Raw genomic sequence first — 26838 nt, forward strand, 5'->3', positions numbered from 1 at the left:
CAATGAGAGTTACTGATATTGCTGAGCACGAGCCGACGCAGCCTTTATTTTGTATTTGCAGAGTTTTTTAAAAAAAAAAAACTTTAGCTAGCTTTGTTGACTGAAATCTTGGGGCATGAAGTGAGACAGACTCCACTCCGAGTCCATCTCATGTGGGGTGCTATCATTATCCACTCCCACAAAGCGTCTCTGTTTTTTAGGACCCACCCACAACACCTGGGGTGATCCAGTCAATAGTGTTGAAAATAGACTTCGGATGAAATCCAGCCTCAGCCATGTTTCTCCATCGTTCCACCAAGCAAAGTCTGAAGCCTTCTTTCTTTTCCCCCCCATATGTGTGTGCTTGTGTGTGTGCACCTGGAAGTCATGACGACCTCTGGTGACTGACCCCTGCTGGGGGCCTGGAGGATATTCAGAGAGGTGGCTGAATAAAGTCTGCCCCCACCTCTGGTATTCCAAGGAGGTCTCCCATCGAAGTTCTTGCCAGAGTCAACCCTGCTTAGCGTTTGAGACCTGATGAGATCGGGGCTGCCTGGGCTATCCGGGTCAGGGCCTGACGCCTTCTTTCAGCCTAAGGAGACTTCCTCCGTTCCAGTGGAAGAGCCGCTCATCGAAAAGGCAGCTCTTTAGGATGGAAGAAGTTCCTCCAGCCTAAGGCAGAAGATATGCCTTTGATTCCTTATTTCAGGTCCCCCCTTTTTATAGCCTCCCATATGTAGATAGGAAGGAACAAACAAAAGCACTTATGTTTAAATAGTTTTCACCTCTCATCTAGATAAACTGACATTCCGTTTCAGAAAAAGCAAGTCGGTCTCCTCAGACAATGTATTCACCTGGTCCCCGTAACTCTCTTGTAGTTATCCTTGGAATACACCGCTAAGATGCTGACCCCAGAGCCTATGTTAACCAGCAACATAGGATATGGATTATCAAGGCAGTAAGGTTTTTTCTGACACCGTTCAGGATCCGCAGGATTTTCAAAATAATAGCATTCTGGCTGGCCGTTGAATCCCACAGAATCCACGTAAAGGAGGCCCTGGATCAAGCAGTCCAATTCATCCAGCTTATGGAGCTGCAGGTCAGCGATCTGCAAGAGAAGTTAATAAGTGAACACCGTCTGATACAGCATTAAAACTAACAGAAGGGTCGAAAGGTTTTGCTCAAGTACTTTGTACTGTTTGAGTTGCACAAAGGGTTATAGCCAAAGCAATTTTTAAACAGTATTATCCATACAGGAAGTTTTAAGCCAAGTGTGCTTTCCATTTGGTTGTCAACAAGCACAAGCACAAAGTCACCGGAGCCATGGGTCTCACTGAAGAGATCTTGCTGTTATTCCACTAGGCCAGAGAGGGGTATGTATACAAGAGGAAACCCACCTGCTTTTGCCTCTTGCAAGCAGGGTTTTATATGGTTTCAAAAGCCTACACGAAATTTGCTTTGACCAGAAGCAATACTGGGAAGCAAAAACATTGCTTGCATATATTGTGGGAAACCACTCTGGACAGCTCTCTCTACGTTTAAAGCACAGCTACGAAGTCAGAGCATTTATATTATGACATGGTTTATCAATTACCATCCAATAAACTAGAGGTAGAACTTCACAGCTGAATTAAAATTTTATGAATGGCCTTGGGCTGAAATACTGCCTGGGGACAGTTTGTGTCGATCCAAAAAGAATAAAAAGACTAAATGGATCACTGATGAGAAGTATTCCTTTTATATGCGTTACGCCCAATTCTTTCATCAGGCAGCAGTATATAAAAAGCTGTCAGTTCTCATAAAGAACTGCACTGGTTGCAAATAAAAGGTTTTTAATTCTGTGGTCCAGTTCAGAACCTTGCAGAACTTCAAAAGCCAAAACAGGAAGCTGGTGTGAAAGGCAGGCAACATCCACTCTACCCGATATCTCCCCAGAAAAGAGTCCCTTAATAATCTATAGGGTTGGGATGTGACCTACCCTTATGCACCTCAACTGCCTCCTCCTACTTCCCCATGCTTGCACTCATACACATGAATCTGCAACTGAAAGGCATAATAAGGGCAGTTCTTGGACTTGGATATGTCAGTACCAGCCCATTCCTGAGTCTTTCCGCCTGCCGAATGTCAATTTCAGCCCCATTATATCCTATGGGCTATTAAAGTCAATGGTGAAAACATAGGGTATATTCTGGGGGCTGGAGAGGAGGGGGTTTGAGGGAGAGGCTCCAAACTCACAGGGTAGCTGCTGGAGCCTCTCCCCAAGATACCAACCAAGTTTAAAGAACATTGGACCAGGGGGTCCAATTCTACGGGCCCTCAAACAGGTTGCCCCATCCCCTTCATTGTTCTCTATGGTGGGGGGAAAAGTTACAGATGAACCGAATGCACATCCCTAGTGGCAGAGGAGGAGACGGTATCTGAGGGGCCAGCTATATATTCGCAGCCAGGAACCAGTACACTGGCCCCTCAGCTTCCCAACCATGGGCCAGTAACAGAGAGCCAGTTCCCAGTCAGTTCTCCCCCTTCATCACCATAGCCTTGGGAATGTCGTCAGAAGTAGAGCAATATAGACCTTTAAGCCAGAAGGTGCAGTGCCCGTCTAGCAGCACAGCATTGACCCAGCTTCAATAACAAGGATGAGTGCTTGCAGGAGCAGGACTGAGGTAGCCAGCAGGTGCATGACACAACACAGGTGGTTAGCAGTGTGGAAGCAACTCGTCCCTTAGCTACTGACTGTATTCTGGATCGATTTCTTTGTCTCTAATCTTGGTCTGTGTCTAGGGTTGCCATCCCTCCAATGGGGCCGGGGTTTCCCCCGCTTTCAGGGGCCTCAATCTGCTGCCACCCAGCTGGCCAGTGGGAGGAGCCCCACCCATACCCGATGCGCTAACGTCATCGCGCAAGGCACATAACACAGGAAACACTCTAGCATTTTGGGGGAAACTATGGTAACAATAGAGTTCCCCCTAAATGCTAGAGTGTCCGCACATGACGTGCCCTGAGTGATGACATCACTTCCACATGACATCATCATGGCCCGCGCCAGAGGACTCCAGGAAGGAGACTGGAGCCCCCCACCAGAATGCAGTAAGGACCTGGCAACCCTACCTGTATTGTGGAAAACTTGTTCTCGGATTTCCCTTCAGATTTGAAGCCGTGAGTGCTGCCTCACCAGTGCCTGCCAACCCTGACATTGAGAAACTAACTCTGTGTGCTACTGTGTGTCAGCAGTCTGTCCACCAGTGCCCCTACCACACCTTCTACAGCCACACAGGCAATATGACTCATTTCTGTGTCATGAATAATATAGAACTGGAACATCGCTTATGACAGGGTTCAAAATACTAAGCACTTCATTTATGGAGGTGACCTGGCACCATTACTGTCCCAGTCCAACCAATGGAAGCTATAAGTTAGAAATCTTAAGAGTTTGAAAAAAAAGCTAAAGGTTTCCCTTGCTCCAAAGCCAGTTGAATCCGACTCTAGGGGGCGGTACTCATCTCCGTTTCCAAGCTGAAGAGCCAGCCAGCACTGTCTGAAGACATGGTCATGTGGCTGGCATGACTAAATGCCAAGGTGCACAAAACGCTGTTACTGTATCTATTTGTCTACTTGCAATTTCTTGCTTTCGAACTGCTAGGTTGGTAGGAGCTGGGACCAGAGACCGGACCTCACTCTATCACACAGCACTAGGGTCTCAAACTGCTGACCTACAGACCTTCCAGTTTGCAGCTCAGCGTCTTAACCTCTGAGCCACCACATCAATCCAGGCCTGCAAAACATGGTACCCACCAAGATGATTACAATCCACTATCCAGGTATGGTGGCCTACCAAGGACTTGATAGAAGAGTTTAAATAGTGCCCTTTTGGGTCATACACCAGCGGTCTATCTAGTCCAGCATTCTGCTTAACATAGTGGTTACCAAGTTGCTCTAGAGAGCCAACTGGTATAGGTATAAAGGCCAATGCCTTTCCCTGATGTCACCTCCTAGCACTGATATTCAGAGGTTTACTGAGTGAACATGGAGGTCACCTCTAGTCACCAAGGCTACCCATCCATGAGCCTATCTAATTCCTTTCTAAAGTTGTCTGTACTAGCGGTCATCATTACATCCACCTGGAAGTAAATTTCACAATTTGATTGCTCATTGACAAACTTCTGGATTTTGCCAAATAACTTCCAAGATACAAAACTGGCAGCTGTGACAGTTTGATGGGCCATAAATAATGCAGATCAATGTTCATCTAATAACAACTGATCAATCAGTGTAGCGATGGGGGGGAGGGGAAATGTTCAGCAAGGCACATTTGTTAACATGATAAGAGCAGACACTGGCAAACACATCCACCCCCTTCACCAAAGAGAAAAAGCTGTTTCTGATGGGTCTTTATAATCAACAATTACTTAAGGTTAAAAGCAGGTTTGAAGTAACAAAAAGACTTAAGTTTGATAGAAACACTCTCCTGTATTTGATCTGGCACTACTGTTGCCCTGGGGGAACACTTCTTAATCAAAAACATCTGAAATTCCAACATACCGTAAGAAAATCTTCCTCAAACTTGTAGGCTCCACCTCCTGTGGCACAAAGTGTGGTGTGCAAGCTCGAGAAGTTCTTTTCACTACCCATCTGTATGAACCTGTGCATGGCACAGCTTGGAAAACGGATGAAGTGAAGATTCCCTTTGCGTCCACACATAGTCAAGTTTTTCAGTTCAAGGTGGACATCTCGAATCCCAGTTTTACCATAGGCTGTGTTGGAAGTCAGATACTTCCTAATGCTTTTCAGGTTTTCCACTTCCTCCTGTTCCTCTTCAGCTGTAATGTCTTTTGGCTCAAAGTAGACCAGTTTAACGAGTGTTCCACCAATATCCATGCCAAACCATGGGAATGCTAGGAGAGAGGGAAAAAGGAAATCATGACATACTGAAAGCAAGTTATCCAAGACATTTCTGAAAATCCAGTGGAAACAAAAGCCCATAAAGTCAAAAGGGTGATCACTCACCTGCAGTGCTCAGTTAAAAGAGTTCTACATCTTTTAAGCTAAACTCCAAAGTGAATTTCAGTGCAGTTCTTGGGGTGGGGTGAAAGTGCGCAGGGAGCCAACTAGGTGCTATGCCTGCGTATCTTCAAGGTATGCGGCATAGATCCAAGATATGCCAGTGGAGCTCCCTGGCAACACAGCACCCCAGCTGGCAGGGAAAGGGAGCAGTTGCAGAGCACTTCATCATGGATCAGTAAGTGTCATTTGGATGGCTGCAGCATGCACTTGGGGGGGGGAGGTAGTTGTGAATTCCCTGCATTGTGCAGGGGGTTGGAGTAGATGACCATGGAGGTCCCTTCCAACTCTATGATTCTAGGGCTCCCTGGCACACGGAGCTCCCCATGGTGATTCAACAGGGAGACGTCTGAAAATGACTGGTACAATCCCTGCCACTCTGCTTAGCCACCACTTCCAGCCCAGCTTCTGAAGCACTCTGCCTTGGGCAGCCTTCTGACTAGCAAGTCTGTCTCACTCGGATGCATACTGAGCCAGGGACAGCTCAGCCTGTCTCTCGGTGGCCCCTGGGAGCAGCTCACAAAGCTCACATACTGCCTATTGGCCACAAGGTATAGATAGGAATTCTCAGTCTGGGCTAAGTGATGCTCTGTATTCTTGGTGCTTGGGGGGGGGGCAACAGTGGGAGGGCTTCTAGTGTCCTGGTCCCACTGCTGGACTGCCTGATGGCACCTGGTATTTTTTGGCCACTGTGTGACAGAGTGTTGGACTAGATGGGCCATTGGCCTGATCCAACATTGGCTTCTCTTATGTTCTTATGACCAAGAGGGTGGGCTCTGCCTCACTCAAAGCACAGGAGGAGCAAGTTGGTAAGGCACGGCATCCACCCCTGGCAGCCACAACAACTAATTCCGGCATCTGCATTCAGTAGCATGCATCCAACCACACTATAAAAACTTAAGGGCACTGAGGTTTGCTGGGGGGGGGAGTGATTTCAGCTGATTCCCCCTCATACTGCAGACCCACACTGAGGTCCACAGACCCTCAGGTAGTTCAGCCGGCTACACAGCAACGGGGGTCATTCAGTGGAAATTGCGCCTTGTCTTGAGAAAACTTAAGGTGCTTCAAAGTATACAGGTCTCTGTTACCTAAGGTAGCAAAGTATACAGGTCTTTGCTACTCTCGTCTCTCAGCTTTTCTTGTCACCTCTGCCATTGCTGAAATACAGAATGCAAGGTACTCAGTGCAAGAACCCATCTTTCTTTGAGAGTCAGGTCAAAGTGAAGGGGTAGGTATCTAAGAGATCGAGGCTCGAACTCCCACTTTGCTCTAGAAGCTCACAGGGTGACCTTGGGCCTGTCATTCTTTCTCAGTCTAACCACTGTTGTGAGGATAAACAGAGGACAGCGGAATGATGTAAGCCATCTGGGGTCCTGGGGGGGTATAAACATCTAAATAAAAATAAGTTACCCTCTAAAGCACCACATTCTTCAGTGGTGCTAGGGAGGCCATGACAGCTAGGGCTTTTCTGAGAAACTTCATAGTGCTGATGAAGATAAAACAATTGATCTGTTTTAACTGAGAAGAGATCTGTGTGCTGGACAGTGGCCCACTCATTCAGCTCAAAAATAGCAGTGTCCAGCAACCACTCTTGCTGTGTGGAGAAACGTTTGCCCTTGTTTCACCACCAAGAGACAGACATGTAGACAGTGCCAAACAGACCTGCTCACATCTTGCATAAATCTTGACCACGAAATCCTCATGCAGCCTGTCTGTAGTCCGATTATATCCTTAGAACTGTTGAAATGGAGCCCACGGGAAAAGGAGAGGACAAAACAGCAACAATTCCTAGGCTGCTCGCTTTCACTGCCCCCCTCCCCTTGCAAAACAACGCTCCCAAAATAGTTCCTTCTCCTCCTATTTTTGGCCTTGACACAACTACTGCAAGGGAGTGATGAAGAGGCCCTGCTTCAACAAGTTCCTCCCCATTTAACAAGGAAATGCAGGAAAAATTTAGCTCCCCGTCCCGAGGTAAAAATAAAACCCCCTCAGCATTCCATGGTCTTGTTTTCATCCCTGACTTCCCATAGTACACAGATGACAACCGAATTAAAATACATTTGGTTCGGCACTAGGAAATATTAATGTGGAGGGTTAGTTTAAACAACCTCAGTTGAGGCTTTCCAAGAAACAGTCATGCAGTGAGTCTAGCGCCAAAAAGGTTCTTAGCACCAGTCTGAACACCATGTGTAGTGTGGTTACGCCAGAGTTGGGGATTCTGGCATGCAGATGCCACGCGCACAGGCCAGGATATGAGGCAAGGAAGATCTTTTTAGGCCATTTTCACTGGCTTCCAGTTTGTTTCAAGATTCATAAGTGCTAGTGTGTAAGGAACCACCCCCTTCCATGTGAACTAGCCCATCAGTTAAAATCATCACTGAAGACTCCGTCTTTGGAAGTGAGCCAAGCATTTATCAGAGAGATTAGGTCCTCCTCTGTGGTGGCACCAAAGCCCTGGACGTATTTGCCTAGGATCAGTATTCACATTTGTCTTCTCTATTTGTTAAATCTGATTATTTTTAACCCTGCCATTACAGGATCATTTTTACCTTGTCCCTCTTCCAAGGGAATCAGGGAAGGTCATTCATACAGGGCTTTCCCTGCCTCACAACCTGAGCCGGCCTTGGCTGGGAGGATGGGGTAGAAATCCAAATAAACAAACAAGCAACATCCTGTCAGGTCGGTGAGGCTGAGAGAAAGCAAAGAGCACAAGGTCACCCAGTGAGCTTCACAACCAAGAGAGAATCTGAAACCGGGATCTGTCATATCCTAGTCCAGCACTCTCTGAACACCACCCCGGTGCTCTGCTACTACTATTTTGGAGCCAGGCAAATGTTGTCATATCCTCTCATGCTTTTAACACTGTTTAAAATGCTTTAAGAGGGATTTAGCTAAAGTTATGATTTATTCAAGGTTTTTTTTCACCATAACGTATTTTGTTTACTGGATGATATTCATGTATTAATTGGTTTTGTGTCTTTTTATAATTTTGCCTGGAAGAGGCCTTGAGGGCTGTAATGTCAAAACATAGGAAATAAATTGTCCAAATGAATAAATGTTATGCCTAATGCAACATACATAGCATCGACATATATTAGTGCTTTTCAGTAGCCTGAGTGTAAGGGGTGAGGGCAACACTGAAACCAGTCATGAACAGTGAAGTTGTGGAAGCTGAAAAATATTCATAACCTTCCCTTCCTTGTAAGAAGAGTGATACCCTTCTGAAAGCAAGAACAGAACAAGTTTCTCCTCTTCCTTGGGGAAACAGAACAGGTTTCTTCTCTTCCTTGGGGAAAGAAACCAACATTTTCTGTGGAAAAGAAACTGAGCTATTAGACTGGCTTCATCACTTCAGGCAAACCACTTTATCTGGGCCAAATCTTCCTAGAAAAACTGTTGTGTAGATAAAATGTGATAGGCATCTCCTGGGGAAATCTTTGATCATCTCCTACTTTGACTACTGTGGCTTTCTTCGTCTAGCTTTCTTCTCAATCTTCTCACTGACCAAATTGACACTCCGGCCGCATAGGGTGCATCGTAGGGTCCTAGGGTTCTAAATTACATTGTAATTTAATGTTTTTGTAAGTATGTTCTAACTTTATTTATAGATTGTTTTATTGGATGTTGTGAGCTGCCCCGAGCCCTGTGACCCAGGGAAGTGGTAGGGTATAAGTATAAAAATAAATAAATAAACAAATAAATAATCCCTTCCTCAAAACCATTGCTTCCACTTGACTATATCTACCACAAACTTCTTCTCCTCACCTCTAAAGTTCTCCAGAGCTTCAACAAATTAGGCTGGATCCCATCTAAATTCTGTGCATGGAATGATGACCTTGTCGCTTTTCCCTTCCCACTGCAGCCCGAAATCTCCTTTCCCAAAATGCTGCTCCCTAGGAGCAGAATCAGGGGAGAGTCAGAGAGGTGCTGCAGCAAGGGGTTACAACCCCCCCCCCCGGTTGCACAGTTATTTTTGGATAGGATCTCATCCATCATTTCGCTCAACTTCTTGCTTATGACACATCCATTGTTCCAGCTCTCCCACCTTCAGTTGATAGTTCTCTTTCTCCTGTACAAGATTCTGCCCTTTTCCTCTCTCCAACTGGAACCCCTTCCCATAACATATACATGGCCCTCCTTCTCCACCTCCTTCCTATCCCTCCTCAAAACCAACTGTCTGCAATAATTTTGGTTTATTGCTTTAATCCCAATTCCTGCATTCCTGGGAAAGAATTCCTTCCCTCCCTTTGTCACACCTCACCAACTCACTTGTCTCTTTCAGACAGTAAACTCCTTGTGGGTAGCAGCCTGTTTCTACCTAGGTAACTGTAAGTCATCATGAAGGTAAACGGCACTGTAAGAAGGAATCATCATCATCATCATCATCATCATCAATATATCTAATAACCAAGTTGCCCCCTCCATGTGGATATCTAAATCTGCACATCGGGGGCACTTGGGGGGGGCAGAGAGATTTTCCTGCACACTTGGAGCAGTTCCCAGCAGTGTTCCCTCTAAGCTGAGTTAGTGTGAGCTAGCTCACAGTTTTTTAGCCTCCGGCTCACACATTTTTTTTGTCTTAGCTCAGGAAGGATGGCTCCAAAGCAAACTGATTTATGCAGTAGCCAGATCACTGGCTCACAACTTTAATGCCAGTAGCTCACAACGTAGAATTTTTGCTCACAAGACTCCACAGCTTAGAGGGAACACTGGTCCCCAGGTGTGCAGAAAAATCTAAAAAGTTGAAAAAAAATATACGGGGGATATTTAACCCCTCCAAAAAAAGTAAAAGCATTCCCTGCGCATGTGCAGAGAATGCTGTGGCCATTGGGGGGAAGCTTGGCGGACCTAGCAGCTGGGAGCCGCTCAGGCCTCGCTGCCAGTGCCCGGGGGGAAGCAGGAGAAGGCTAGGCAGGCCCATGTGGCTCGCCGCCGGTGCAGGGGGGGCAGGGGAGAAGGTTTGGTGGGCCTGGCGGCTGGGAGCTGCGTGGGCCTCGCTGTCGATGCTGGGGGAGAAGTCTCACCTTTGTTATTGTTGTTGTTATACTGGAATCCACTATGAACTCTTGAGAAAGCATAGCAAAAGAAAATATAACCCAGAAACCCCAACCTTCAATACAAGAAGAAACTTCATCTGTGTTTGTGTGGTGATGCCAAGGCAAGTCTGAGCATAAGAAGATACTCCATGATTTAGGCACAGCAAGGAAAATACTTCAAATTCCTAAAAGTCAGCATCATATTTCTAGGTGCCTGGGTGAGAGCAAGAAAACTCTAGCCATATTATAAAACCTCAGTTTTCGAAAGGAGACTGTCATTCAAATTAAGCAACAAATGTGCCTCCAGACTACACAGTTTCTGGTTTTGAACTTTCACGATGTTTCCCTGTTACTTTGAAATAGAGACCAGCATTTAAGTTCCTGTCTGTATTATAACGCTCCCTGAATGATTGAACTGTGTTGCTAAACAAGTTTTGTTTAAATCTTGCTTCAGCCTCTTGATCTTATGCCTATTTAGCCAGAAATATGTCCCACTGAATTCAACTGGCTTACCTTAAGCAAGTGTGCATAGGATTTACAAGATAAATTATTTGTTCTTCATTAGAAAGACATATTACGCAGAATATTTCCCCAATTTTCCCCTTACTAATTGTCAAGGAAAAAATCCCAGATATTTGTGTCTTGAAATTGTCCATAGGCTTGTATCTTGCCACTTGGTTCTGAAGACAGAGGGGCATTTCTGTCTTTGGAGACAAGGGGGAGATGATTTTTGCCACTTCCCACCGCTGTTCCCTACTTCACTTTGCTATGCTGTCCCTGAGGATCCACTGGCCCCAGGAACAAAGCTTCATGGGGCTCAGTAGCCTGCAGTGGGAAAGGGTAATAGGGAAAGTCAAGTTTTGTGAGCTCTGTTCCATAAGTGGATCTCATTAGATGCGAGCCACAGTATTTTCTGGAATCTCATACTGCTATTTATGGATATTCCCACCTTGCTTATAATGCTGATCTGGCTCAACATCTGCAATCCATGCTTCATTAGCATCTCAAGGTCCATTTAATACTGGCCATGACAATTTTTTTAATTGCGCCAGCCCAAAAATGTAGGAAAGAGACTCATTTTGGTATTTTAATGACCATATTCTTCTAATAATTGCCACCGGAAAACCTAATCTTGGCCTGTTCACAATTCCTTGTGATTTTATTAAAGCTATGATAGAGGTGTTATAGTATATAAATAAACATGGGGTAACTTCACTACAACAAAAAGCTAACTGCAAACCCTAACTTAACCTCTCCCCAATTTCTCATAATTTCTTGAAAAAGCTCAATTTAGTTGAATATTGGAGCCAGTATAGAAAGCAACTGCTTAAGATTTTAAATGAACTGATCCACTACCACTAAAATATATAAATATATAAACAAGCAATGATAAGAAACTTCATACACATGCATTTTTAAGTCATGACTCATACACAATACATATTCTGATATGAAATGATAAATAAGCTTTGTTCTTGGTCTGAGGATTGCTGAAATACAAAATAAAATAACTGATGAAACCACCAGGCACCACAATGAAGCATCTAGGCACCCTGGTGACTGGAATTTCTCAAGCCTTGATTTAATATACAACTATTAATTGAACATGAAAGACAAGGCTAGTCTTTCTACCTCAGGTGATGCACAGCAATTAAAGGAACTAGCAGGCTAGATACAAAAGTGTTTCTGTGAGCATGAGGACTTCAGCTCATGGGAGTGTGACTTTCTTGACTGCTTCGTCCCACAGCAGTTCAAAATGACCCTGAAACCCTATGTCTGGTCCCCAAATGGGCAGAAGTCCCGCAGCCTATGGAAATACTGCTCTGGATCCGACCCACTGAATATGGTAAACATGTGAATATACATGCACATACAGATTTCTGAAGTGGTGGTTTGGTTGACCTCAAGGCTGTTTTGTTTTCACAACTAAAAAAAATTAAGTCTTGTACATCTAATTTCTGGTGAATGTATTGTCTTTTTTAAAACTGTAAAAAATAGATATAGATAAATGGTACTTTGTCGACACACCTGAGATTTCTACAAGCCTGTTTCATTTGTCAGCAGTAGAAAACTGCACTTGCATGGAAGAAACCAAACTGGCAGAAATTTCCAAATATATACTGTGTAAGATATCCAAAACTTCAAATGTTACACCTCAAAGACTGAATTATCTTGTCTTTCCCCATGCTAAGACAGACTCAACTTTCCATCATTGTACCTTGACTTGGAATCAGGTTTTTAATGTGCTTGTTTACAACAGACAAAAAATTCAAGACTTCAAATTCCTACATACCATACACTTTAAACTTTGTAACTAATTAAAAGATAAAAGACTAAGCCTTCACCCTGACCACATGACGTCCAAAGATCCAGCCATGTGGTGTTAAACAGAATCTATATTATGAGCTGGGAAAGCTCATTAAGGTACCAAGACAGTTTCTAGCCAGAGGTTTTTCATAGCATGGCACTGTGTTGGTACTCCCCAACTTATCCCCACAAACCTTTTGCCTACTATCACCACAAAGACTCCCCCCATAAAAACATCTGTGTAGGTCCTCCCCGTATCATAAAGAATCCATACTGACCTGCTGAAGAATGCCACCTCAGCTGCCTCATGGTGGGGACTGATCCAGCTACAGAAACAAGTGAGGTCATTTGGCTGACCAGTCAGTTCAAAATCTTTAAGGTGTCATGGCATTTAAACAAAACTACCTCTCTGTTCTCATGGGGGGAAAAACATGTACTCTGATCTGTTAGTCCCATTTTCTCAAAAGAAGAATCCCAGTACTCTACATGCCAAAGTCTGCTCAACAGGAGACTAATCTAAAAATCACAAAGAAATGCCAAAAAATATCAAAGTGTTTCTCTAAACAACAATGCCCTTTAAGGGGATACATAATGCTTCCAATTAAATTCCATCCTTAAAAAAATAAACTCACAGAAAACTTGGGGGCAGGCCAATATAGATAAGATAATAGTCTAGGGCATCCAACATTAAACACTAAAAAGAAGCAGATCACATCATGTTATGCCATGAGATAGTAAAGCTTAAAAGCATTACAAACTTACACAAATCCTAGTTTTTAAACTACAGGGAACTCTAACTACAGGCTTTTTCAGGAAAGCTGCAAATTCACACTCCTGGTCTGCTATATCTACTTAACAATTTGTGAATGGCGCAGAAAACATAGCCAACCTGCAGCATACGGAAGAGATCTTTCAGCAAAGGATATTTGCCAAAGTTAACATGTCACCCATAAATCAGTGACACCAAATAACTGAGATTGCTATTCAAATGCCAATAAAGCTTAAACCCACGTTCTAATCTGTAGAAACCTATAGGCACAAGTCAAGATATCTGCCTTTGTAATTCGGATGATGGCAGAAGAAATTACCCCAATGGTACTTTGGTATCTCTCTCCCACCCCCCCACATCTTGATTGTAAACAGTGTTTTAAAAAGTGGGGCCTTTTCAAAAGCAGGATGTCTCTGTTTATTAAGAGAGGTAAGATTAGGAGGAAAGGTACAGGGCATTCATTGGCCAGACTGGAAAAGGTAAACAAAGTCACCCGCTGCACACACTGGACCTTCCTGCCACAGGCTGTGAGGACTCACCAGGAAAGATCATAGTCCTTGGTCGCAATAAAAATACATCACGGATACACCGCGCAAGCAGAAAATCTGTACTTAAAATTTAAGAACAGGAAGTGCCCTTGTTAATCACAGGCTATTAAAAAAGCAGAAAGACAGACAAAGACAACACTGCAGTCCTATGCAGAGTGACTCCAGCTTACACCCATTGATTTCAATTGGTTTAGACTGGAGTAGCTCTGCTCAGGACTGCATGAAAAAAAAAACTTGTGTTTTTGAACACACAGTACAGCTGAGATCTCCAGTGTGGTGCCCGTAGGCACCATGGTGATACATGTGTGTTTCTTAGTGCCTACTAAAATACATCTTCCCCAAAGTAATGAGCCATTTCTAGCTCTGCTCCACATCGCTTCAGAAGACCCCAGAAAACATCACCACTGGTTCTGCAGGAAGGATGCCTGGCTCAGGACTTTGCAAACCTTTTTACAACTGCCACCCTTGGCAGCCTTCTTGTGGTGGCTCTCACCACACTCCTTTTCAAAATTGCCAGGGTCCACAGGCTCAACACAAGGCAGTACCAGAATGTTTCCTGAAGACATAGTGGGGAAACAAGGGGAACAGGGCCACAGGTAGTGCCTGTGAAACCTGCTGCTTTGCTCACTGCAGTATCTTACTCTGCAATGCAGTTTTGCTGTATGTACATTACTGTTTTCTTGTACGTATTACGTTGTTTTTGACATGCCATTTTCACTTTTGTAATCAGGTTTCATTACATCGTTCCTATGTATGAAACTGGTCTTCCTGCATTGTTTTGATTTGTGTAATCTGCCTTGTGTCACAGTGAGAAAGGTGAACTACAAAAAAGTAAATAAACAGAAGGATAAGTGTCTTGCACTTTTTCTTCTCAAGAAATGGGAAAGGTGTGCTTTGTCCTTCTGCCAGGAAAGCTCGTCCCCCACTGCCCAGGGCGGGAGGGGGCAAATTGGACACGCTGTCCTTTGAGAACAATGGGGAAAGGAAGCTCAGGTGACTAATGTTTCTTCCCTTGCCCCTTCTTAGAACATCCAAAGCAACTCAAGGGTTCATTCAGATAGCCCTTGACTTGTGGGTTTGACTTCACTGATGGCTGCTACACTCTACACACTGCTTCTGTTCCTCATTGTGGGGAAGACATAACAAATGACTTGTGCTTCCTCTTTTGAATATCTGAAGCATACTTCAGCTGGCTTACTAACACAATCAGAAACAAGAGTTAGTACTTTTTAAAGCGCTAGCTTCCACTATACCACTCGAAGCCTTTAATCCGGCACAAAGGAATGTCAACTATGGAGAGGAAATCGCATGATCAAACCATCAAGGGCGCGCAACCTTTAAAATCAACACAAGGGCAGTAAAGAAATTACAGATAATAGGAATGAGGAGGTAATATCTACACTTTTAGCAATGGCACGATTGGTAATTGCATCTTGCTGGAAAGCCCCGCAAATGCCCACGGTGGAAGCTTGGCACGATAAAGTGTGGGAGCATTTTGTAATGGCCAAGATCACTGATAATGTACGCAGGGCCCAATCATCGTTACCTTTAAGCTCCAAATTTGAGGATACCTGGTCCCCAATATTTTTACATCTCTCTAGGCATGACATATTGCCCAGGAACCCAAGTTACCACAGGTGGTTAATGATGTAAAATTCAGAGGTGCAGGCTGAAAGGGTGAAGGGAAGGGCTGACAGTCTCGCTTGGGTGTAAATATCTTCACCAGTTAACGCTCTTGTGTATAGCTAGATTTTAAAAGAAGCTGTTTGAGTCATATTGATAATGTAAAACTGTGCTTTTATGATGTATCTTTGCTAACAAATAAATAAATAAAAACTTTAAAAACAAACAAACAGAAATTACAGATGATACTGAAGTTGTATTGACACACAAGGTTGCCAGCTCCCGGTTGGGAAATACCTGGAGATTTTGGAGCTGGAGCCAAAGGAGGGTGGGTTTGGGGGAAGGACTTCAATAGGGTCTAATGCCATAGAGTCCCCCTTCCAAAGCAGCCATTTTCTCCATGTGAGCTGATCTCTGTTGCCTGGAGATCAGTTGTAATAGTGGGAGAGTTCCAGCCACCACCTGGAGGTTGACAACCCTACACCTCACATGCACCTATTGCCTAGTTAGAGTGTGGTGGGTTAGTTGGTCTTGATTGTTAAATAAGATATATTCCTCCACCTTTGGAAGCCAAAGCCAGTGTAGCTACAGAGATTATTTACAGTGCAAATCCTAAACAGAGTTATACCCTTCTAAACACCACTGACTTCAATAGACTTAGAAGGGTGTAACTCCATTTAGGACTGCACTGAGCTCTGTCTCTGACCCTCTCTCTGTGACCTTGCTAGAAGTACAAGCAGTGCAACCTTCTTGCAAGTCCAAGGACCATGTAACACACAGCAAATGCCCAAAAATGAAGCAGTCACCAGTGTTTGCTTGGTAAGGAAGACTTCATTCTGTGATGTTTTTAAAAAATGATGGCTGACAATTTTATACTACTTGACTGTGCACACTTAAGAACTCAGCGTTAAAAGGAGAGCAGGCAGCAACATTAAACCAAGCAAACCAAAGGAAACAGTGGCTTTATTTTTTGCCCACTGTTGCTTTAAATCTCTTGAAAAGAGAAAAGCAAAAACAAAGCTGAAAAGGATTAAAATACCAAATTTCTAATACACAACCGCCACAATGTGATGTATATGCAAAGCAAAAAACAAAAATACTGTAACATGCATAAAACAGTTGCTCAAAACTTCAAAACAGAAGAACAAAACAGTAAAATAGAAGGAAGACCAGATGAATTCTGACACCAAAGTGTCCACAGGGCAATCCAGAAATTAGCATACATTATTATTGCGATGATCATCACTGATCATCTGTGTATTAATAGTTCCAAAATTAAAACTTCTACTATATTTACATCTAATGTTTATGAACTATTTACAGGGTTCTTTCGAAACACATCACACATGTATGAGTGTCCATAGGGCAATCCAGAAATTTGCATACCATTACTATTGAGGTCTCATTACAATAATAATATAGAAGACCAGGGGTGCCTTAAAGACTAACAACATTCACACCAGGATTAACTTTCTTGAGTCAGAGCTCGCTTCTTCAGATCCCTGCTTGTAGCATTTGACAAAGTGGGCTCGGACTCACCTAAACTTGTGCTGGAATAAATGTTGTTAGTCTTTCAAGGTGCCACATGATTCATTTATTTATTTTATTTCGTTCTGTTTGTATGCCCTACCCCGCAAGCAGGTTCAGGGCGGCTTACAAGATTCAGTAAAACTATCATTGATCATTCAGCAATAAATAGTAAAACATAAATTCAACAGTTGCAGTTAAAATTCCTGATGGCAGTGTAATAATTTCTAATTACAGTGCCTGCTGTGCCAATGCTAGGAAGGGCACATTTCTCTTACAGAGACCCAAGTCAGCTGGTTCTAGCAGGAGGGCCCAAGTCAGATGGTTCTAGCAGGAGGACCCAAGTCAGCTGGTTCTAGCAGGAGGGCAGATTAAGCGAGCGAGGGAGGGAAGGATGATGTCATAAGAACATAAGAGAAGCCAATGTTGGATCAGGCCAAAGGCCCATCCAGTCCAATACTCTGTCACACACACCAAAGATACCAGGTGTCATCAGGAGGTCCATCAGTGTCATTTGGACATCTGCCACCTCAGCCAAAAGCCTGGCAGGACAGCTCCATTTTGCAGGATCTGCAGAATTGTAATAAATCCCGCAGGGCCCTGATCTCAACCAGGAGCATGTTCTACCAGGCAGGGGTCAGGGCTGAAAAGGCCCTGGCCCCGGTCAAGGCAAGGCAGATGTTTTTGGACCCCGGACTGACAAATGGTGCTGTTCAGCTCAGCGTAAAGCTATTCGGGGCACATATGGGGAGAAATGGTCCCGTAGGTATGTAGTTTTGTTACAACAGATTAACACAACTATCTTTCCAGAATTATCATTACGATCATGCCCCTCTTGTGTTCTGACAGAGATTTATTTGCAATTACCTAAACACACACATGTGCACATACATGCACACAACACAATAAAGCAAACCAAAGGAAATATCAGCCTTCATTATTTTTTCCACTTCTGTTTTCAACCCCACACTCACAGAAGCATAGATTCAGTTTGGGAAAGCTGCATTTTAACACCCCCCTTCCATAAAGTGTGGTTGGCAAAGTTTACACAAAAAGCCAGCAGATCATTAATTACTTAGGACAGGAAGCCAGTTCATCCCTTTCTAGAAGAATCTCTGGAATCTTACCCTAAAACCACAGAGGTTTAGTAGCTTTTATGATAGAAAAATGCCAGATGATCAAAGCAGTACATATGAGTTCTATGATCTAGAGCTGCAAATTAAAACAAAACAAAGCAGAGCTGATCCATAATGTGCTGTTGCCCAATTATCAAAAATGATATTGCTAAACTTATTTACAGCCTAGGAATTATGGCAGTCTACCTAGCACTAAGCCTGAGCAAATGGAAGGTTATCTAAATGATTACAAAGATCAGATAACCTGCTGCATGCCAACAACTGAACTATCTAGGGGAAGGTTCATTTATGGTTAATGCAAGGGTACCTTTAACACAGTTTCCAAGTACATTCTAAACTGGACAGGTCCAAATGGCTATCCAGAATTGTTACACGTTAAGAACCATCTGCATTTCAAATAAAGGAACTTCTTCTTTTGATAAACAGGACCGATTAAGAATACAAAGCCAATTTTGGATAGGGGTTGATAATTCACTTTGATGCATAGATAACCAGAAATTGCTGGACCTGGAATCAATTAATGCAGACTTTGGGAGTGAGATCTTGCTCATACCAGTACAGGAAATATTCTGGCCTGCTGAAGAATTCTTTGAAGTCAGTTTCAGTGTAGCATCTCTCCCACAGAGCCACAGTTTTGTGTATTTATATATCTAATTAGAACTGAACGCATGTGTTTATATGGGCATGGTACCGAAATGCTGCACTTCACTTAAAATTTGGATTGCATAATATAACAGGGGGGAAATATACCAGTGATTGCATTGCAATTAGCTATTACACAACACCAGCTCCAATGCAGTCGCAAGTGAACTCCCACACAGCCCGAACTAGGAAGTCAGAAACCATTCCTCAGAAGTGCCATGTACTTGTGAGGAGGGGTGTTAGGATACTACTTACCAATTTGATAATCAGTTAATCATGGCTGCCTCACACATGTAGTACCTTACTTGATTTCTGAACCCCTGATGACTTCCAGCAATATACGAGAACCAAGCCCAGTATCGTGTGACAGAATGCTAGTTCTTTTTGTGATCTATGATGGCTCACACCACTGAAGTACACATAGGAGTGAACCAAGCCCTACAGGATTCCAATGATAGTTCAACATCGCGGGGTGGTGGTGGTGGTTAGTAATTGTGTTCTTAGAATGAGGAATTATCTGACTGGTTTTATAGCCTATCCCCTCCCAAGAGCTTGGGCCAGATAACAACATGTCAGTTATTTCTCCATTTCCCTACTCACCATTGGCCATCAAACGGTTCCATTCTAAACAGAGTTCCCTCCTTCTGAAGTCAATGGGCTTAGAAGGGTGTAACTCTATTTAGGATAGCACTGCATATCAGTTGGAATAAAAGCATCTTACGTGCCACTTCTGGAAGATGAACAGGCTAAAGCAAGTCTCTAGGGAAGACTGGATCTGGCACACAGATGCAATAACTGAGCCAAGTCTTTCTAGTTGATTGTAAACGTAATGGTGAAACAAATCAACGGAGGTATGCCAGGCACAACAGGCTTTATGGATCAACACCAGAACCTTTCTCTGACCTGGATAGCCCAGGCAAACCTGATCTCATTATTATTTTTATTATTATTTATTTCAGCTTACTACCCCGCTCTAACCCCCTAAGGGGTCTCTGAGCGGCTACAGTTACTCATTTATCCCTAACCTATGGCCACAATAATTAGGGGTGGGGACAATCCCTACCGGCACCCAGTGTCACTCGGCCTCTGGCTCCTTTCTGGCGGTCTTTCAATGGCGGATCGGTCGGGCCCTTCTGTCACGCGGCATGCTCCGGCGCGGCCTTGGCTCAGTCCTCGCGGCTCCGCCCCGCCTGCGCCGTCCATGCTCGCGTGTCGTCCTGGCTCCGCCTCTCCGCCGACGCCTGTTCCGCCGCTGATGTACCCAGACACCATCTTCGCCGCTCGCCGCTTTCCCCATCCACCGAGCTCCGACGCTCCAACGACCCCCACAGCGGGGGAGGGTGCCCCCTACCTTCTAAGGTAGGTTCCCATTTATCTACTTGCGTATTTTTGATGTTAGTTGGCGCTTTCGAACCGCTGGGTTAGCGGGAGCTGGGACAAGGGCCAGGTGCTCACTCTGGCCGCGGCGGGTTTCGAACGGCTGTAACAGCTGTTCGTGGATGTTATTATTAGCAGGCGTTTAACCACCTGCGCCACCGCTCCCTCTGCCTGCGCCACCGCATCAGATCTTGGAAGCTAAGCAGGGCCGAACCTGGCAAGTACTTGGACCTCCAAGGAATACCAGGGCCGGGATACAGAGGCAGGTAATATAAGCCACCTCTCTGAAATATCCTAGCTCCACTATGGGTTGCCAAAAACTCCATGGCTTCCAGGTTCATAAGTACATGGGCACACAAATACACACCAAAAACCAGAACCTTGAGTTGAATTTTGCACACTACAAAATTACTTGGCAGCTTATAGAATGGAGAAAAATAAATAAATATATCAACACCACCTTCCTGACAAGGGAAGGAGATACAGAAAAAAAATGGGAATACAGGTGGCATTTACTTGGCTATCAATAAAAAGCCAGGTTCAGCATTTTGGGTGCAGAAAAGCAGCTCCAAAACTGTAACTAGCTCAGACTGCTCTCCCCTTAGATACTTATTGAATGCTCACGTCCAGTGACTTTTGATGGTTGTCCCCCAGTTTCCAGAAATGTTTAAGAGAAGAGTTTGCTGTGATGGGCAGGGTACAGCAAGAAATGCATTCACATACTACAACTCCCAAAAATGACTCAGAGCAAAACAAATTAAAAAGACATTGATCCAAGTCCAACACTCTATGCTTGAATGGATATGGATGAGGAAGAAATTGGTCACAGATCCACTTAACGAGCATTCAAAGACAAAACAACATAACTATGATTAAGTATTAAGACCAGAATTCTTGTTTTTCAGCGTCCTTTAAATAGTCTCAAAAAGTACAACTGTACTTTCTGTGTAGGAAATGTATTTATTTATATATGTTTTCACAAGGTGCAATGCAAAGTTGCTATTTTATAATATTGAAATTGTAGAGGTTTACTGCTGGGATGGCCAAGTTGATAAATAGGGGTGTGCACAAAAAAACCCGGTATTTTTCAGGTTCAGGTATATTGAACCCCAAAAAAATTGGTTTTCCCGATAGCCCTGAATCCCATTATTGGTATGATATCGGGATTCGAGAAATCATTGGGTAGCCAAATTTATTCAGCAAGGCATTTAAAGGGATGGGCCCTTTTGCAAGCCACGCAGGGAGTGAACCTAGAAGGTTCACCCTTCCAGGTTTGCTCTAGGCTGGGCTTCCAAATGCATTTAAAGGGGCCATCCCCTTAAACATATTAGGTTTCTCCTGCATCGTGTTTAAACCATGGGTCAGGAGAAGCTGGCCCCAGGATGTGGCAAGTGCGGAGAGAGAGAGAGGTCTTCCCATGGCACCGAGTCTCGGCTGGGAGGGCTTCTTCTGCAGGGGGTTCAAACCACCCCGCAGAAGAAGCTGGCCCCAGGATCTGGCCTGTGCAGGAAGGTCTATCTCTCCCTGCGCCACCCAGACCCATCTAGGAGGGTTCCTTCTGCAGGGGTTTTAAATCACCCCACAGAAAAAGCCCCAGGATCTGATGCATATGAGGATATCTTTCTCTCCCCATGGCACTAAGAACCAGCTGGGAGGACTTCTTCTGAGGGGGGCCTTCCAACCCCCTCCCCTTTCCTTCATCCAAATCAGATTAGATGCCAATAATGTATTTTTCAGGTATTTATTCAGCTCCATATACACTGAGCGCACACCCCTAGGAATGGACAACAACATCCTAGCCTGGGAGGTGATTTTGTGTATACCACTGGGCTTGACTCTGTATCTCTACTTTTCCTGTTAAGGTACTTTGTAGGGTGCCCTTTCATACAGGTTCACAAAAGTATTCCGTTTAGCATTCAGCTTTTCAATGACCCTGCATGTTAACAATGCAAGCCTGTGGAGAGTTGATTTCAGTGGGCTTAGACGGGAGTAAATTTTCACAGATTGCCTTGTAAAAATAGACTTTTAAGAATTTAAAGATCAGAGGGGAATACACCCATAAGTAACTGCAGCTACGTAACATCACAGTCTACTTCTGCTGGACAACATGCTTTCAATTTCTCCAGTTGCTCAGGAAGTGCTGTATGGCTGTAATGTATCTTAAACCAGGATCTCTCTCTCTGTCTGTGTGTAGGATCAGTATCGCAGCAGAGTTGGGAACATTCTCCAGGAATCTGCAGGACAGGGGGATTGACAAGGGTACAGGAAGAATGGGATTCCCTCTCCCTCATGTCTTTACAGCCCCCCCCCACACTTTATTTATTGTAAAAGCATAGAAAAATAAATACCGTCAGTAAAGTGCATAGGTGTTTCTGAGACTATGTAAAGCCCTTTAGAAAACAAGAATTTTGAGCTTAAAACAGATCATAACTATTTTGTTATGACTTAGGTGTACACTTGTAAGATGATCTGTGACAAACCTCCAAGGTTCCAAAGTCTAACCTGTAAATCTGGCAATAAGAGTAAATATACTGATATCCTTGAACTTCTTCAACATACCTTGGCATGGGCTAGAAGTACTTCAGAAGTCTCTGTTTCCACACTGTCTGACTGCCATGCCCTTATTAGAAATACTGTGCATGTGTACGACTTGGCATCATAACTTGGCTAACTTGTTTCTTGCAATCAAAAGTTTTGGTGATTACTTTTGTGCCATGCAGAGAGTGAATGATCGGAGAGAAACCGCTTCAGTTTCAAGGCTTGCTACACCCTGACTTAATCAGGACCTCTCAGGAGCAGACTGTGTCCACACACTCAGCCCGTGCAACTTGCATGGAGGCACCTTTAACTCATATACCTAGCAGGCTCATTCAGAGGCTCCCATTGACAGTCATACCAAACCGGAAAGATGGGACTGTTTACCACTGCACAGCTTCTTTATTTTATGGTGGCGTGCTATGCATATCTTTGTTTTTATGCTTCAACAGGCAGAAAACAGCAGAGGTGTACAAACTATGATAGGACAGGCTTGTCATCTCTTCTATATGCCTAGACGTTTTAGAAAAGGATGTAAACCACAGTGGTTTAAATTGTTTGCGTAAACCAAATATATACTTTTTAAAATCTGACATTCAAATGCAGACTGGGATTAACGAGATCAGCAAAGATGCATGGGCCCAATCTTTTCATATCTATTTCACACAACTACTAGACTAGCAGTGCCATCCTAGGCAAAGTTACACTCTTGTCAGCGGGCTTAGAAAGGTGTAACTCTGTTTAGAATGGCACTGTAGATTTAATTATTCATGATACTACCAGTAATTCTGCCAAAATAGACTTAAAAATTCTCCAGTTTTGCTTTCTGATACCAGGTTTGAAGGCTGCATGGAGAGGCAGCAGAAGTTGAATATCACCTCTGTACAGAACTGCTGGTTTTGCTAGAAGTAGGAGACATTTATATCTCAAAAAACTAAATATTTTCAATGGAAAAGAGGCCACTAACTACAGACGTGCAAAAAAAGGAATTCAGTTAACAAAATAAATTATATTCTAATTTTATTTTTATTACTGCCAAGGAACAAAATAAATTATATTCTAATTTTATTTTTATTACTGCCAAGGAACTTAAAAAGTAGCATAGGCACCAGCTCCGGGACAAATAATAAACTATGCTTTTGTGCCTGAACGTACCTGTAGTCTTGTATACCCAGCCTTACTCCACCTGTTTCACAAGAGTTGCACCTTTCAAAACACTGCCTTAACATGCTTAATATGTCTAAGTCAGATCAAAGGTTGCATGAGGTGCTTCTGTAAGGCAGGCCTTGCCTCTGAAATCAGTGCAATTAAACAGCACTGATTTCACAAGTACGTCTTGCATCATAAAAGCACGTAATTAATGGCAAAATATCTACCTTTAACACATGCAGTTTGTATCTTTAAGTTGCTAGTCATAACAAATCCAGGGATTTGAACTCAGGACCAGAGTACACACTATGGACACTTCAAGTGCATGTGCAATTCCAGTCCCCAGCTCTGGTGTAGAAACCAGTTTATCCTCTCTCAATCAACTGTATGCCTGTGAACTCTTCAAAACGTACATACAATCTATATTTCATCATGCATAGTCAAAATACAATGTAATGAGAGTAACAGTACACTCTAAATATTTTCCCTCCATAGGCATGCATGACAGAGCATTTGCTAGGTCAGCAACTTGTTCAAAAAGGTAGCCAAATAAACAAAGTCGGGATCAGGCAGGAAATCTCATTATCACAGTTATTTCAGAGGCATTGTACATACTTACAAACCTTATTTAATACTACATCATGCGCTCAGAGTACACGGAACTTTAAAATCTCCTAAGGAAAGAAGAAACAGATGTGCTGATCAGATGCACAACACTATTTCTTGAACTAGGGAGTTCAATGAAATGTAAATTAAACTTAGATTTCATAGAGAATCATAGGTATGAGAGGGCTCTCATCTACTATATCTTAATACTCAAAGGCATGTGTTAACTCACTTGAGATCAAACTCTTTCCGTTCCGATGATAATCTTGTATATTTAATGAAAGAAAGAGAGAAAGAGAGGAACAGGAGAGAGAGGCACTCTGCTACTAAGAAGTCTAAAATCTTCAATTTAGCTACCCATGTCATTTACTTACAGTGTTTCTCATCAATTATGAGTTTCATTCTGAGTTTTGAAAGGACCCAGGCGCAGGTTTCTCTGCCAGCAGCAACCCAAGCCTGTGCGACTTTCACATCCCCAACAACTGGTCTCCGGTTTAACAAGGTCACATTTATGCGGGCTATAAAATTGAGAAATCTCTCGTTTTCGCCTTCTGCACCCGGCGGTGTAGAAACCCAGACAAACCCACTCCCTCCCAGCCACCTCATTGGCCAACGGCGGGACCAGCCTACGTGGTATCAGTGGGTGTGTTCCCAGACAGCGCGCCGCTATTGGCTGGCCCCAGACAATATTTAATGAGCTGATTGTTGAGCAGCTGAGAAAAGAGGTTGGTCGTAGCTCACCACGAATCGGTGGAGGAGCCCAGGAAGGGTTCTCTCGGGCTTGGAGCAAAAATAATGGGAGGAACTTAGGAAGGGATTCCTGCGATTCTTAATAGGCAGATCCCTATCGATGAAATGTCTTAAGATGTTCGTTTTCAAAAAAAATCTTTCTTATTGCTCCCTTTTAATTAAGGGGTTTGATAACCCACTTTGCTCACGAAGCCATTGCCGCTCAAGACTGGATCCCACCACAGCGCTGGCCCAGTGACAGCATGCACGTGAGCGCGCCGTGCCAGAGGGCGGGCAAAGCGCGGCACCTGCACCCCCGCCTCATTCCGAAGGCGGTTTCTCCCCCTTTCCCGCCACCTTACGAGGGGGTCTGTGTGCAATGACCCCCGCGGCGTCTCTATGAGCGGAAGGAGAGAAAGAGCCATTCCCGGCGTTGCCGCTCAGCCCTTTGGCACGCTCGCAATGCAACGCCGCCGCCGCCGCCGCACGACACCTAAAAAAGAAAGAAAGAAAAAGGCGGCCCTCCACACACCTTACTTACGCGGCCTGTTTTTCCTGCCCGAATCCATCCTCCGGCGCGTCCTGCATTTCTTAGCCGGGGAGCCGTGGCTAGGCAGGGGCAGGTCCTGGCGGAAGAGCAGCGAGTGAGGCGCTTCTCCATTGCTGGGCGGCGAATGGAAGCCGTTGTGCAGCAGCCCGTTGTGCAGCGAGCAGGTGGGGATGGCGGCGGCTGTCGTCGTCGCGGCGGCGGCCGCCGCCGAGCAAACGCCGGGCTGGCCTCGGAGCCTCTCCCCCATGCCGATGCCGGCGACAGTCAGCCGAAGGCGGAAGCCGCTGGCTCTTTGTCCGCCTCCCTCCCTCCCCGCGCGCCCACGAGCGAAGCAGGCGAGGCGGAGACTCAGCGCTCGCCGCTCATGTTGTTCCCCTCCCCGGTCGGCGGCTTCCTTGCGCCTGGGATGCGCCTCCGCCCTCCTCCGAAGGCAGCGCCAGGCGCAGGCGTCCTGCCCGCCGCAGGAGGAGGAGGGGAAGGGGGCGGTGGCAGCCGCAGAGTCCCGGCTTTCCTTCCCTCCTGGAAGTGGGGCGGCCGTGTCCTGAGGCTGTGTCCGCGCTGGCGCGTGTCAGGCGGCTGAGCAAACCCACTGGGGGGCGGGAAGCCCCGACACCCCGCGTTTGGGTGGGCTCTAAGTGCAGCCAGGGCGCTTCCGACTTATGGCGACCTTATGGATTAATGTCCTCCCAAACGGCCTGTCATTGTCTTGCAAACTGAGGGCTGGCCGGTGGCTTCCTTTATTGAGTCAGTCCATCTCACGTCGGGGCTTCCTGTTTTCCCAGCGTTTGTGACTCTTCTCAGAATGTGACCAAAGCTCAATGGCCTCAGTTTAGTCATTTGAGCTTCTAGGGAGAGTTCAGGCTTGATTTGATCTGGAACATACTTCTTTGTCTTTTTGGCTGCCAATGGTATCCCTAAAGCTTTCCTCCAACGCCACATTTCAACGCTACTTTCTTCCTGTCAGCTTTATTCATGTCCAGCTTTCACACCTGTACATATTAGTGGGGAATATGATGGCACGAATTAACTTGATCTTGGTTACTAGGGTGGTTGACCTCCATATCACAAGTCTTCCATATGATGTTAAGGGATCAGGTCACCGGAGGGGGCAAGTGTGTGGTAAAACATGGCAATGGTTGGTGTACACCTATACTCCACCATGTTCTGTCGGCTTAGGACAATTAATGACCATCCCAACAAAATCATATCTGCCACAGGCTCACAGTGTCTAAGTGATAATGGGTATGAATACACATAAACTTGCCTT

At 44.6% G+C, this 26838-nt stretch overlaps 1 protein-coding gene across 2 annotated transcripts in view; it reads right to left on the reverse strand.

Annotated features, from left to right (window-relative positions):
* LOC107124756 (pantothenate kinase 1) overlaps window positions 1-25933 on the reverse strand; it is a 38391-nt gene extending 12458 nt beyond the window's left edge. The window contains exons 1-3 of one of the 2 annotated variants that reach the window (XM_015428262.1): window positions 25563-25933; window positions 4519-4871; window positions 834-1087 (exon numbers count right to left, since the gene is read on the reverse strand). In XM_015428262.1, the coding sequence (XP_015283748.1) occupies window positions 834-1087; window positions 4519-4871; window positions 25563-25818 (863 nt within the window). In that variant the 5' untranslated portion in view covers window positions 25819-25933. Of the gene's footprint in view, window positions 1-833; window positions 1088-4518; window positions 4872-24666; window positions 24753-25562 lie in introns of those variants that run through there. The other variant, XM_015428263.1, reaches the window with a different exon arrangement.
* Between the last annotated feature and the right edge of the window lie 905 nt (window positions 25934-26838).

The sequence above is a fragment of the Gekko japonicus genome, unplaced genomic scaffold, assembly GCF_001447785.1.
Source record: "Gekko japonicus isolate JY-2015 unplaced genomic scaffold, Gekko_japonicus_V1.1 scaffold2122, whole genome shotgun sequence".
Lineage (NCBI taxonomy): Eukaryota > Metazoa > Chordata > Lepidosauria > Squamata > Gekkonidae > Gekko > Gekko japonicus.